General features: G+C 48.9%; 1 protein-coding gene across 1 annotated transcript in view; it reads right to left on the reverse strand.

Annotated features, from left to right (window-relative positions):
* LOC121005461 (galectin-9-like) overlaps positions 1-12,548 on the reverse strand; it is a 37,111-nt gene extending 24,563 nt beyond the window's left edge. The window contains exons 1-2 of the mRNA XM_040438230.1: positions 12,500-12,548; positions 3,526-3,727 (exon numbers count right to left, since the gene is read on the reverse strand). Of these exons, the coding sequence (XP_040294164.1) occupies positions 3,526-3,727; positions 12,500-12,540 (243 nt within the window). The 5' untranslated portion in view covers positions 12,541-12,548. The remainder of the gene's footprint in view (positions 1-3,525; positions 3,728-12,499) is intronic.
* Between the last annotated feature and the right edge of the window lie 2,911 nt (positions 12,549-15,459).

Raw genomic sequence — 15,459 nt, forward strand, 5'->3', positions numbered from 1 at the left:
CTGTCATTGTGCCAATCGGTGGCCTTCTCCTGATGCTGCCGCCACCTCCAGACTCTGTCATTGTGCCACTCTGCGGCCTTCTCCTGATGCTGCTGCTGCCACCTCCAGACTCTGTCATTGTGCTACTCGGTGGCCTCCTCATACTGCTGCCAACTCCAGACTGTCATTGAGCCACTCGGTGGCCTTCTCCTAATGCTACTGCCACCAACTCAAGCTCTGTCATTGTGCCACTCCCTGGCCTTCTCCTGATACTACCAACTCCAGACTCTGTCATTGTGCCCCTCGATGGCCTTCTCCTGATGCTGCTGCCGCCAACTCCAGACTCTGTCATTGTGCCACTCGGTGGCCTTCTCCTGATGCTGCCAACTCCAGTCTCTGTCATTGTGCCACTCGGTGGCCTTTTCCTGATACTGCTGCTGCAACCACCTCCAGACTCTGTCATTGTGCCACTCGGTGGGCTTCTCCTGATGCTGCTGCTGCAACCACCTCCAGACTCTGTCATTGTGCCACTCGGTGGCCTTCTCCTGATGCTGTCAACTCCAGACCCTGTCTGGAGGTGGAAGCCACTCTGTAGTTTCCTCATGCTACTTCCACCTTACCACTATGTCATAGGTCCACTCTGTGGACATCTCATGCTGTTCCCACTCACCCCACTTCATGACTGGGACACTATTTTGGCTTTCAGCCTGGCTGACATCATTTATTTTACCTTTCTTCTGATCTGTCAGAAGGAAGGAAAAATTAGACGCACAACGGATCCTGTAAGGCCTGTATGGTCCCATCAGAATTGGCTTATGATTTGGTAGCCAAAAGCAGGAGTGGGTACAAAACACAGAAGACATGCAAATATTCTATTTATGTGTCATCTCTGTTTTAGATCCACTTGATGGATTACTGACCAAATGCTGACCGAGTGAAGGCAGATGCGCCACAGACAGGATCCGTTTTTTGTGGGTTATTGTTCTGACGGATCAGAGGAAGGGCAAAATAATCTGTGACGTCAACACAAACTTACTGCTGACACCCTCTCCACTCTGTCGGGGGCTCTACTTGTATAAGCGTTTAATAGAACAGGTTCTACAAACATCTATGTGGAATCAGCTGACGATGGTGTAAAAGGAGTGTGCTTCTTCTTGATGCTAACATCAGTGGCGTAGCGTGGGGTGGACCGGGGCGGCCGTTGCCCACATTTTAGGGGCCGCCAGCAAGGCCGCACCGCCAATTAGCAAAGTGAGAAGCGCTCATCCATTGTGGAAGTGCTCATCCCCATAGTCATCCGTATCGCCAACCTCAGGATGGATGTGCTGCAGGGCAGGGGAGGGAGAGGCGTCTCACTTCCCCGTTCCTCTGATAGGCTGCAGGCGTAGTGCCTGCAGCCTATCAGAAGCCGGTGCAGGCGTCGCGATGACGTCATGAGCCTGAGCTGTACAGCGCGGGACACAGGCCGCAAGAGGCCTGCATCGCATCGCTGCCATGGAGGTAAGTATAAGTGTTTATTTTTTTATATGGTACAATACTGGCTACTGACACATAATTGGAGGGCCATCTATGGGGGGCACTTATTACTGGCACATGATTGGGGGGCCATCTATGGGAGGCACTTCTCACTGGCACATTGGGGGGCATCTATTTGGGCACATCTTACTGGCACATTATTGGGGGGCACTGTGGGGGCATCTATGGGGGCACATCTTACTGGCACATTATTGGGGAACACTGTGGGGGCATCTATGGGGCACTTCTTACTGCACATTATTGGGGGCACTTTTTACTGGCACATTATTGGGTGGCACTATGGGGGCACATCTTACTAGCACATTATTGGGGGCATCTACTGAGGCCACAAAGAAGGGATATTTTATATAGGGGTTTTGTATAGGGGCATTTTATACTGGGGCACATTATGGTGGGTACTATGGGGAAGGGGAGAGAGGAGTACTATGGGGTCATTTACGAGGGCACTAAGAAGGGGTATTTTATACTTGGGGCACTATATATGGGGCATTTTATACTGGTACATTATGGGGGGCACTAGGAGTAAGGGGGGAGAGGAGCACTATGGTGGTATTTTATACTGGCACATCATATGGGCACTATTGGGACATTAGCTCAACTGGGGGCATTAAAAGGGGGTATTTTTTGCACTGTCACATTATAAGGAGAATTATTACTACTGGGGGGCATTATGAAGGGCTTTATTACTACTGGGGGTCTAGGGAGAACATGATTACTAGTATGGGCACTATGGGAGCATTATTACTTCTGGTGCACAGTGGGGACATGTTGGGGGCACTGTAGGAGCACTATTACTATCATGTGTGCTCTAGCAGAGAATTATTCCTATTGGTGGGACTTTTGGGAACACTATTACTGTGGGGGCACCTTGGCACAGTATCAGCTTACCATAAAAATTTACGTTATGTTTGCACTATTAGTGTCAGGGGCACTATTTGCTGAGCGCTGTTTTTTTAGGGCACTGCGTGCCAATAATTATTAAAGGGCACTATCTGCATGGTACTACTATTATCAGGGGGCTTATCTGTTTCTGCAGTATAGTATTGGGGAGCACAGCGGCACAGTATTGGGGGTGGTAGAATGATTTGTCCAGAAGATGAATGATGGAAAAGTAGTAAACTAAGATTTTTTTTGTCAAACTGCAGAGACGAGAAATGGCTGAAAAATTACGGTCTGGTCTGAAAGGAGAAGATGAGGAAAGAGAACATCTACATCAAAGGAGACGTCACTGGATGTAAGAGGAATGGGGCGCTGTATTACCTTGTATGTTCTGTAGTGACGGCAGGGTGGATATAGAATTTGGCTCACACTGTAGCAGCCCGGCCCCAGACTTCAGGTCACACTGTGCGTGTTCTGAATTCTGAGGGCTCACACCCATCTACTACATTATCTGTACTCAGAGAGTTATCACTGTGTTATCTGTGGTGTTACATAGGACTGCAGGTGACATCTACTACATTATCTGTAAAAAAAAAAGGGGCGTGGCCACAGGTTGGGGGGGGGGGGGGGCGCAATACTTGGCTTGCCCCAGGTGCTGGCAGCCCACACTACGCCACAGGCTAACATCGACCTATAAGTCTGAGTTCATACTTGAAATACTTGAGACCCGTGACTGCCCAAATAAGTGAAGTGTGCAGTGATTCTATAAGCGACGCCTGTCATCTGCATGTCATACTGACTCACAGTATTATTTCACTACCACAGCAGACTCGCTATGTGTGTTACTGCAAGGCACTGTGTTCTACACCACTATAGAGGCACTCTGTAGCCAGGAAGTAGCCGTTTTTAACGTAATTTGCCACAAATAAATTTGGATCGAAGCAAATCTTTTCGAAAAATTTGGCAAACCGGCCGAATCGAATTTTTGAGAAATTCGCTCATCTCAAGTTATAAGATGTGAAGGCTCACCTTAGCAAATAATGTAAACTTGTGTAGGACAAGCATTAGGACACATACTGTATTACATAACATTAAAAAAAAATATATTATGCTTTCCTTTTGTAGACCTACTTTGTAGTTTTGTCTTGTGACCAGGGTCCGGATTTCGAAAGGTTGTCCCAAAGTAAATGGAACCTCCGACTTATGCTCTTCACTCCCCCAGATTCTTTTTCTCTTGGTGTTGCAGACAACATTTCCTTTATTAAAACGTGGATTGAAATGGAAGGCGACATCCTGATTTGTCTTACCATCACATTGGATGTCTATGATAAAGCTACAAGGAAACCAACATACGTATCAGCCATCATGATGAATGCAATTGTCTTCAGATTAGAAAGAAGAAACATCATGATAAGAAGATAAGAGAAGAAAGGCGAACAGGGAAAGCTTTGATCTTCTTCTCTGTTTTGAAGACCCTGCTGGTTTTGGCTTCTGAATACTGATAGCATATGGCTACTGTCACACTGGCGTTTTGGTTTCCGTTTGTGAGATCTGTTCAGGGTAGGGATGAGCGAACCCGAACTGTATAGTTCGGGTTCGTACCGAATTTTGGGGTGTCCGTGACATGGACCCGAACCCGAACATTTTCGTAAAAGTCCGTGTTCGGGTTCGGTGTTCGGCGCTTTCTTGGCGCTTTTTGAAAGGCTGCAAAGCAGCCAATCAACAAGCGTCATACTACTTGGCCCAAGAGGCCATTACAGCCATGCCTACTATTGGCATGGCTGTGATTGGCCAGTGCAGCATGTGACCCAGCCTCTATTTAAGCTGGAGTCACATAGCGCCGCACGTCACTCTGCTATGATCAGTATAGGGAGAGGTTGCAGCTGCGACGTTAGGGCGAGATTAGGCAGATTAACTCCTCCAAAAGACTTCATTCAGTGATCGATCTGCAGCTGTGGATCATTGAAGTGCTATTATTGACTTGCTCACTTTTTTGAGGCTGCCCAGAGCGTTTTTAGATCACTTTTTTTCTGGGGTGATCGGCGGCCATTTTGTGACTTGTGGTGCGCCAGCACAAGCTATCACCAAGTGTATTTAACCATCGATAGTGTGGTTATTTTGTGCTATATCCTACATCAGCTGCAGGCTGAGCCTGTGTCACCGAAGTGCATTTAACCATCAACAGTCTGGTTATTTTTTGGCCATATACTACATCAGCTGCAGGCTGAGCCTGTGTCACCCAAGTGCATTTAACCATCAACAGTCTGATTATTTTTTGGCCATATACTACATCTGGTGCAGGCTGAGCCTGTGTCACCCAAGTGCATTTAACCATCAACAGTGTGGTTATTTTTTGGCCATATATTACATCAGGGGCAAGTTGAGCCTGTCACCCAGCGCCTAAAAAATAGACCTGACATTTCTATTCAACCAAATCTGTACTGTTTTAGCTGGTCAAGTTATTTGTAGTGACCGTAAAAGCACACTTTTTTTTCTGGGTTGAAAAACTATTCCCAAATTTGCCATTCTCAAAATAACTAGTTTCTGGTATTTGAGGCCTACTTGAAATCTATCCCAAAAAGGATATCTTACATTGAAGGTGCTGATAGTGTCATTCAGAAAAACCTAAGACACACGCTAGCGTGCAGATAGAAGTCTGATTCTGTGATTAAACCTACACCTGTCACACAGCGCAAAAAAAAAACAGGCCTCACATCTCTATTTAACCAAATCTGTACTGTTTTAGCTGGTCAAGTTATTTGTAGTGACCGTAAAAGCACACTTTTTTTTCTGGGTTGAAAAACCATTCCCAAATTTGCCATTCTCAAAATAACTAGTTTCTGGTATTTGAGGCCTACTTGAAATCTATCCCAAAAAGAATATCTTACATTGAAGGTGCTGATAGTGTCATTCAGAAAAACCTAAGACACACGCTAGCGTGCTGATAGAAGTGTCATTCTGTGATTAAACCTATAACTGTCACACAGCGCAAAAAAAACAGCTCTCACATCTCTAATTAACCAAATCTGCACTGTTTTAGCTGGTCAAGTTATTTGTAGTGACCGTAAAAGCACACTTTTTTTTCTGGGTTGAAAAACTATTCCCAAATTTGCCATTCTCAAAATAACTAGTTTCTGGTATTTGAGGCCTACTTGAAATCTATCCCAAAAAGGATATCTTACATTGAAGGTGCTGATAGTGTCATTCAGAAAAACCTAAGACACACGCTAGCGTGCAGATAGAAGTCTGATTCTGTGATTAAACCTACACCTGTCACACAGCGCAAAAAAAAAACAGGCCTCACATCTCTATTTAACCAAATCTGTACTGTTTTAGCTGGTCAAGTTATTTGTAGTGACCGTAAAAGCACACTTTTTTTTCTGGGTTGAAAAACCATTCCCAAATTTGCCATTCTCAAAATAACTAGTTTCTGGTATTTGAGGCCTACTTGAAATCTATCCCAAAAAGAATATCTTACATTGAAGGTGCTGATAGTGTCATTCAGAAAAACCTAAGACACACGCTAGCGTGCTGATAGAAGTGTCATTCTGTGATTAAACCTATAACTGTCACACAGCGCAAAAAAAACAGCTCTCACATCTCTAATTAACCAAATCTGCACTGTTTTAGCTGGTCAAGTTATTTGTAGTGACCGTAAAAGCACACTTTTTTTTCTGGGTTGAAAAACTATTCCCAAATTTGCCATTCTCAAAATTGTGGTGAACGGGAACAATGAGGAAAACATCTAATAAGGGACGCGGACGCGGACGTGGACATGGTCGTGGTGGTGTTAGTGGACCCTCTGGTGCTGGGAGAGGACGTGGCCGTTCTGCCACAGCCACACGTCCTAGTGAACCAACTACCTCAGGTCCCAGTAGCCAGCAGAATTTACAGCGATATTTGGTGGGGCCCAATTCCGTTCTAAGGATGGTAAGGCCTGAGCAGGTACAGGCATTAGTCAATTGGGTGGCCGACAGTGGATCCAGCACGTTCACATTATCTCCCACCCAGTCTTCTGCAGAAAGCGCACAGATGGCGCATGAAAACCAAGCCCATCGGTCTGTCACATCACCCCCATGCATATCAGGGAAACTGTCTGAGCCTCAAGTTATGCAGCAGTCTCTTATGCTGTTTGAAGACTCTGCTGCCAGGGTTTCCCAAGGGCATCCACCTAGCCCTTCCCCAGGGGTGGAAGAGATAGAATGCACTAACGCACAACCACTTATTTTTCCTGATGATGAGGACATGGGAATACCACCTCAGCATGTCTCTGATGATGACGAAACACAGGTGCCAACTGCTGCGTCTTTCTGCAGTGTGCAGACTGAACAGGAGGTCAGGGATCAAGACTGGGTGGAAGACGATGCAGGGGACGATGAGGTCCTAGACCCCACATGGAATGAAGGTCGTGCCACTGACTTTCACAGTTCGGAGGAAGAGGCAGTGGTGAGACCGAGCCAACAGCGTAGCAAAAGAGGGAGCAGTGGGCAAAATCAGAACACCCGCCGCCAAGAGACTCCGCCTGCTACTGACCGCCGCCATCTGGGACCGAGCACCCCAAAGGCAGCTTCAAGGAGTTCCCTGGCATGGCACTTCTTCAAACAATGTGCTGACGACAAGACCCGAGTGGTTTGCACGCTGTGCCATCAGAGCCTGAAGCGAAGCATTAACGTTCTGAACCTTAGCACAACCTGCATGTCCAGGCACCTTCATGCAAAGCATGAACTGCAGTAAAGTAAACACCTTAAAAACAAGGAAGTCACTCAGGCTCCCCCTGCTGCCTCTTCTGCTGCTGCCGCCTCGGCCTCTTCTGCTGCTGCCGCCGCCTCGGCCTCTTCTGCTGCTGCTGCTGCTGCCGCCGCCTCGGCCTCGTCCTCTGCCTCTGGAGGAACGTTGGCACCTGCCGCCCAGCAAACATGGGATGTACCACCAACACCACCACCTGCGTCACCAAGCATCTCAACCATGTCACACGGCAGCATTCAGCTCTCCATCTCACAAACATTTGAGAGAAAGCGTAAATTCCCACCTAGCCACACTCGATCCCTGGCCCTGAATGCCAGCATTTCTAAACTACTGGCCTATGAAATGCTGTCATTTAGGCTGGTGGACACACACAGCTTCAAACAGCTCATGTCACTTGCTGTCCCACAGTATGTTGTTCCCAGCCGCCACTACTTCTCCAAGAGAGCCGTGCCTTCCCTGCACAAACAAGTGTCCGATAAAATCAAGTGTGCACTGCGCAACGCCATCTGTGGCAAGGTCCACCTAACCACAGATACGTGGACCAGTAAGCACGGCCAGGGACGCTATATCTCCCTAACTGCACACTGGGTAAATGTAGTGGCGGCTGGGCCCCAGGTGGAGAGCTGTTTGGCACACGTCCTTCCGCCGCCAAGGATCGCAGGGCAACATTCTTTGCCTCCTATCTCCTCCTCCTCCTACTCAGCTTCCTCCTCCTCTTCTTCCACCTGCTCATCCAGTCAGCCACACACCTTCACCACCAACTTCAGCACAGCACGGGGTAAACGTCAGCAGGCCATTCTGAAACTCATATGTTTGGGGGACAGGCCCCACACCACACAGGAGTTGTGGCGGGGTATAGAACAACAGACCGACGAGTGGTTGCTGCCGGTGAGCCTTAAGCCCGGCCTGGTGGTGTGCGATAATGGGCGAAATCTCGTTGCAGCTCTGGGACTAGCCGGTTTGACGCACATCCCTTGCCTGGCGCATGTGCTGAATTTGGTGGTGCAGAAGTTCATTCGCAACTACCCCGACATGTCAGAGCTGCTGCATAAAGTGCGGGCCGTCTGTTCGCGCTTCCGGCGTTCACACCCTGCCGCCGCTCGCCTGTCTGCGCTACAGCGTAACTTCAGCTTTCCCGCTCACCGCCTCATATGCGACGGACCCACCAGGTGGAACTCCACCTTGCATATGCTGGACAGACTGTGCGAGCAGCAGCAGGCCATAGTGGAGTTTCAGCTGCAGCACGCACGGGTCAGTCGCACTGCGGATCAGCCCCACTTCACCACCAATGACTGGGCCTCCATGCGAGACCTGTGTGCCCTGTTGCGCTGTTTCGAGTACTCCACCAACATGGCGATGACGCCGTTATCAGCGTTACAATACCACTTCTATGTCTCCTTGAGAAAACACTTGGGGCGATGATGGAAGAGGAGGTGGCCCAGGAGGAAGAGGAGGAAGAGGGGTCATTTTTAGCACTTTCAGGCCAGTCTCTTCGAAGTGACTCAGAGGGAGGTTTTTTGCAACACCAGAGGCCAGGTACAAATGTGGCCAGACAGGGCCCACTACTGGAGGACGAGGAGGACGAGGATGAGGAGGAGGTGGAGGAGGATGAGGATGAAGCATGTTCACAGCGTGGTGGCACCCAAAGCAGCTCGGGCCCATCACTAGTGCGTGGCTGGGGGGAAACACAGGACGATGACGATACGCCTCCCACAGAGGACAGCTTGTCCTTACCTCTAGGCAGCCTGGCACACATGAGCGACTACATGCTGCAGTGCCTGCGCAACGACAGCAGAGTTGCCCACATTTTAACGTGTGCGGACTACTGGGTTGCCACCCTGCTGGATCCCCGGTACAAAGACAATGTGCCCACCATACTTCCCGCACTGGAGCGTGATAGGAAGATGCGCGAGTACAAGCGCACGTTGGTAGACGCGCTACTGAGAGCATTCCCAAATGTCACAGAGGAACCAGTGGAAGCCCAAGGCGAAGGCAGAGGAGAAGCAAGAGGTCGCCAACGCAGCTGTGTCACGGCCAGCTCCTCTGAGGGCAGGGTTAGCATGGCAGAGATGTGGAAAAGTTTTGTCACCACGCCACAGCTAACTGCACCACCACCTGATACGGAACGTGTTAACAGGAGGCAACATTTCACTAACATGGTGGAACAGTACCTGTGCACACCCCTCCACGTACTGACTGATGGTTCGGCCCCATTCAACTTCTGGGTCTCCAAATTGTCCACGTGGCCAGAGCTAGCCTTTTATGCCTTGGAGGTGCTGGCCTGCCCGGCGGCCAGCGTTTTGTCTGAACGTGTATTCAGCACGGCAGGGGGCGTCATTACAGACAAACGCAGCCGCCTGTCTACAGCCAATGTGGACAAGCTGACGTTCATAAAAATGAACCAGGCATGGATCCCACAGGACCTGTCCATCCCTTGTGCAGATAAGTTATTAACTACCTCCCCTTAACAATATATTATTCTACTCCAGGGCACTTCCTCATTCAATACTATTTTTAATTTATTTTACCATTATATTGCGGGGCAACCCAAAGTTGAATGAACCTCTCCTCTGTCTGGGTGCCAGGGCCTAAATGTGTGACAGTGGCCTGTTCCAGTGGTGGGTGACGTGAAGCCTGATTCTCTGCTATGACATGAAGACAGATTCTGCGCTGACATAAGGCCAGATTCTCTGTTACGGGACCTCTCTCCTCTGCCTGGGTGCCTGGGCCTAAATGTGTGACAGTGGCCTGTTCCAGTGGTGGGTGACGTGAAGCCTGATTCTCTGCTATGACATGAAGACAGATTCTGCGCTGACATAAGGCCAGATTCTCTGTTACGGGACCTCTCTCCTCTGCCTGGGTGCCTGGGCCTAAATGTGTGACAGTGGCCTGTTCCAGTGGTGGGTGACGTGAAGCCTGATTCTCTGCTATGACATGAAGACAGATTCTGCGCTGACATAAGGCCAGATTCTCTGTTATGGGACATCTCTCCTCTGCCTGGGTGCCTGGGCCTAAATGTGTGACAGTGGCCTGTTCCAGTGGTGGGTGACGTGAAGCCTGATTCTCTGCTATGACATGAAGACAGATTCTGCGCTGACATAAGGCCAGATTCTCTGTTACGCGACCTCTCTCCTCTGCCTGGGTGCCTGGGCCTAAATGTGTGACAGTGGCCTGTTCCAGTGGTGGGTGACGTGAAGCCTGATTCTCTGCTATGACGTGAAGACAGATTCTGCGCTGACATAAGGCCAGATTCTCTGTTACGGGACCTCTCTCCTCTGCCTGGGTGCCTGGGCCTAAATGTTTGACAGTGGCCTGTTCCAGTGGTGGGTGACGTGAAGCCTGATTCTCTGCTATGACATGAAGACAGATTCTGCGCTGACATAAGGCCAGATTCTCTGTTACGGGACCTCTCTCCTCTGCCTGGGTGCCTGGGCCTAAATGTTTGACAGTGGCCTGTTCCAGTGGTGGGTGACGTGAAGCCTGATTCTCTGCTATGACATGAAGACTGATTCTGCACTGACATAAGGCCAGATTCTCTGTTACGGGACCTCTCTCCTCTGCCTGGGTGCCTGGGCCTAAATGTGTGACAGTGGCCTGTTCCAGTGGTGGGTGACGTGAAGCCTGATTCTCTGCTATGACATGAAGACTGATTCTGCACTGACATAAGGCCAGATTCTCTGTTACGGGACCTCTCTCCTCTGCCTGGGTGCCGGGGCCTAAATGTGTGACAGTGGCCTGTTCCAGTGGTGGGTGACGTGAAGCCTGATTCTCTGCTATGACATGAATACAGATTCTGCGCTGACATAAGGCCAGATTCTCTGTTAGGGGACCTCTCTCCTCTGCCTGGGTGCCTGGGCCTAAATGTTTGACAGTGGCCTGTTCCAGTGGTGGGTGACGTGAAGCCTGATTCTCTGCTATGACATGAAGACAGATTCTGTGCTGACATAAGGCCAGATTCTCTGTTACGGGACCTCTCTCCTCTGCCTGGGTGCCTGGGCCTAAATGTGTGACAGTGGCCTGTTCCAGTGGTGGGTGACGTGAAGCCTGATTCTCTGCTATGACATGAAGACAGATTCTGTGCTGACATCAGGCCAGATTCTCTGTTACGGGACCTCTCTCCTCTGCCTGGGTGCCGGGGCCTAAATATGTGACAGTGGCCTGTTCCAGTGGTGGGTGACGTGAAGCCTGATTCTCTGCTATGACATGAAGACTGATTCTGCGCTGACATGAAGCCAGATTCTCTGCTATGGCATGAAGAGACTGATTCTCTGCTGACATGAAGCCAGATTCTTTGCTATGGCATGAAGAGACTGATTCTCTGCTGACGTGAAGCCAGATTCTCTGCTATGGGACCTCTGTCCAATTGATATTGGTTCATTTTTATTTTTTTAATTTTTATTTTAATTCATTTCCCTATCCACATTTATTTGCAGGGGATTTACCTACATGTTGCTGCCTTTTGCAGCCCTCTAGCTCTTTCCTGGGCTGTTTTACAGCCTTTTTAGTGCCCAAAAGTTCGGGTCCCCATTGACTTCAATGGGGTTCGGGTTCGGGACGAAGTTCGGATCGGGTTCGGATCCCGAACCCGAACATTTCCGGGAAGTTCGGCCGAACTTCTCGAACCCGAACATCCAGGTGTTTGCTCAACTCTAGTTCAGGGCTCTCACAAGCGGTCCAAAACGGATCAGTTTTGCCCTAGTGCATTCTGAATGGATAAGGATCCACTCAGAATGCCTCAGTTTGCCTTCGTTCCGCCTCCATTTCTCTCTGGAGGCTGCTTGCGGCATTTTGGTGTCCGCCTGACGATGCGGAGGCAAACTGATCCGTCCTGACACACAATGTAAGTCAATGGGGACGGATCCCTTTTCACTGACACAATATGGCACAATAGAAAACGGATCCGTCCCTCATTGACTTTTAATGGTGTTTAAGACGGATCCGTTTTGGCTATGTTACAGATAATACAAACGTATCCGTTCTGAACGGATGCATGCGGTTGTATTATCTGAACGGATCTGCACCAAACGCGAGTGTGAAAGTAGCCTATACTGTACTGACCCACGTTTTTGCCCATGCTAAGAAGACCCTTGAAGAATTGTTCATAGCTATCCTGTTCTTGCAAACTATTTCTTCTAAGTGTATGCCATGCTGAAATCTGTGGGAAAACCACACAATCCTCATATGAATGGGAAAAAAGAATCAAAGACGAAGAGGAATGGAGACTGCTGTGGGTGGACACAAGTTGATTAATTCCATCGAAAGAGACCAAATCCATGTGTGGACCTGCGGCATGTAAAACTGCAAATCTGTTTTTATTAGAAAATGTATCAACAATGCAATATATTAAAGAATTACAAACTTGGTTGCTGAAGGTAGGACAGTGCCGTTGATCATAACCATGGTGCCATCACTGGGGCCAAAGAGAAACGGGGTCACGAGTGGTACAGAATGGAAAAAAAAGATCACAATCATGAAAGAAATCCAAGTATGAGAAATGTCTCAGAAAAGGTAAATGCCCAGAAGTTCTATATAAGGATGAGCGAACCCGTGGAAGTTCGGGTTTGCCGGGTTCAGGACCCGAACTTGACCCTGAACCCCATTGAAGTCAATGGGGACCTGAACTACACTTTATTATTTTCCGGTTGATAACATGGTTATATCATAAAATAATAGCATTTTTAAGACAGAATGCAAAAAAATATTTTAGGGGTTAAAAAGAAAACTAAACAAAAAAAACAACTCACCTCATCTACTTGATTGCGCTGCAGCAGTCTCTTCTATCTTCATTCAGCAGGAACTGCCAAAGTCACCGCTCTCTCCCGCAAAGGATGACCTCATCATGCACATCGCAGGGCTTTTGGCAGGTCCTGCTGAATGAAGTTAGAAGAAGCTGCTGCAGCGCGATCAAGTGGATGAGGTGAGAATGCTATTATTTTCCGATATAACCATGTTATAACGGAAAATAATAAAATCACCCGAACACTGAACCCGGACTTCAGTGAAAAAGTCCTGGTTGGGATCTGGGCATGCTCATCCCTAGTTCACGTTCGCTCATCCCTAGATCTATATAATGTAATAATTGTAATTATATATATAAAAAAAGTTCTAATTATATGTAGATGTTCATTGTCAAGGCTGTTGCAGCCTGTGATTGTGGGAGGGGCATAGGCTTTATAAGCCCCCCTCCCACGGTCATCCGACGCTGGCATCATTTCGTGCAACCCACTTCGTTTCGCCAGTTCCGCATGAACAAGGCCCCGGCCAGGTAAGTATGTAAGGCCTCCTCCACGCGCTTCCTCGCCACCGCGCCTGATCCTGTAGGCTGTCCGGCCTCAAGTGATTCACGTTCCCAATGTTCTCCACAAACATTGCCGGCAGCTTCGGTTACCTCCGGCCACGGCACCCGCCGTCCAGGCTCGGCGTCCAACCCCCATACCTCGCTCCCAGCCCCGTCCCGGTTGCCACGGTCGCTCCACTGCTGCCAAGGGGAGGGTGGTCCGGCACCAGCCTCCGCGTCCCTCCTACCGCCCGCCCTCCATCAGCCAGCGCCTTCAGCGCTCGGTCACCGCTGCAACATCCCACGTCCTTCCCAAGTCCAGCGCCCCTCTCTATTCTCCACTCTTACCTCGCCCGATGCGCTCCAGGGGCTGCCCGGTCCGGCAAACAGCGTGGTCGGCCCCTCCACCGTTCGGCATCCATGCAATGCCGGTTGTGGGGGCGGGGCCGGCTCCTCCTCGTGCACGCCCCCTTCTCTCCGGCACGTGCCTCAAACCAGGCGGCGCCTCTCTGCGCATGCTCCCCAGCAGGCATGCAGGATGAAGTCACAAGAACAGTTTAATTCCACTACAACACACCCATTCACGTCAGGGGCCAGCAATGATAATAAATATAAAAAGAAACAACCCATCAAATGTTGTTCTAATTAAAAAAAATAATAATTATACCCGCCACATGTTTCATAAAAAAACAACAAAAAAAAACGCCACATGTAAAAAAAAAAGAAAATAATTTTTGGCCTCATTTCATCTTATCATTGCATAAACACCGCAATGTCCCCTGTTTTACTTTACAGAGCTACCTCCGGTTCCTTCTGACAGAGCCAATGTACGCCAACCGTTTTATTACGGAATTTACCTGACCCTTCTTTGTCCGTCAAAAATCTTCATCAGCAGGTTGGTATTTTTTGCATTACTCTAACCAGTCTCCTGCATGCTCTGGGTACGGTAGTCCAGTTACGTCTGCTCGTCCACATCCACGCCTGTTTCAATGTCACAGCATTCGCTTGTCAGTCGTCTCTCCCCATTTGTTTAGCCAGCCACGTCGTTTTACGTTGTCATGCCACTTCACATTCCACGATTCACGTCTGTTTTACGTCTCCTGTGTCTCTTACGTCCCAGCCTGCTTTTCGTTATTCAGGCCACGTCTGTCTTCACGTCTCACGCCTGTTTCGTTATTCAGGCCACGTCTGTCATTCACGTCTCACGTCTCACGCCTGTTTTCCGTTGTTCAGGCCACGTCTGTCATTTACGTCTCCCGCTTGTTGTCATCATTCAGGCTACGTCTGTCTATGCCCCACGCCGGTTCACGTAAAAAAAAAATTAAAAAAAATTTCCCCATGCCTGTCCACATCGTTTAGCCCTCATCTGTCTTCCATGTTTCAAGTCCGTCCGTTATGTACCATGCCTGTTTCGTCTTTTAACCACAACCGTCAGTCACATTTTTCGCCTATTTTCGTTATTCAGGCCTACCCTGTCATTTACGTCTCACGCCTGTTTTCGTTATTCAGGCCATGTCCGTCATTTACGTCTCACACCTGTTTTCATTATTCAGGCCACGTCTGTCATTTACGTATCACGCCTGTTTTCGTTATTCAGGCCACGTCTGTCATTTACGTCTCACGCCTGTTTTTGTCATTTAGGCCAGGTCTGTCATTTACATCTCATGCCTGTTTGCGTCATTCAGGCCATGTCTCGTCTTCTCACGTCCCCCTTTGTTTTGTCTCTAGCCACATCTCGGCTCGTTGCATCCATGTATTTTATCCTCATTTCCATCAGGTCATTCCGTTCCACGCACGCCCTGGTTTCAATATTCTGGTCACACCCTAGTCACCAGTGGTTTCTCACCTGTCACGTCAGGCAGGTCATTTCGGTCCCCCATCCATGTTCGTCCGGCAGCCTACCCAAGCATCAGGTTATTCATTCACAATCTTGTTCACTGGCTATCGGCCCTGTTACTTTTATCTCAGTCAAAGACCCGATTTCGTCTGCACCGCCACAAATCATCAGGACCTGAGGCCTCGGTAGACCGGATTCCCTGGCT

This window comes from Bufo bufo, chromosome 6 (assembly GCF_905171765.1).
Source record: "Bufo bufo chromosome 6, aBufBuf1.1, whole genome shotgun sequence".
Lineage (NCBI taxonomy): Eukaryota > Metazoa > Chordata > Amphibia > Anura > Bufonidae > Bufo > Bufo bufo.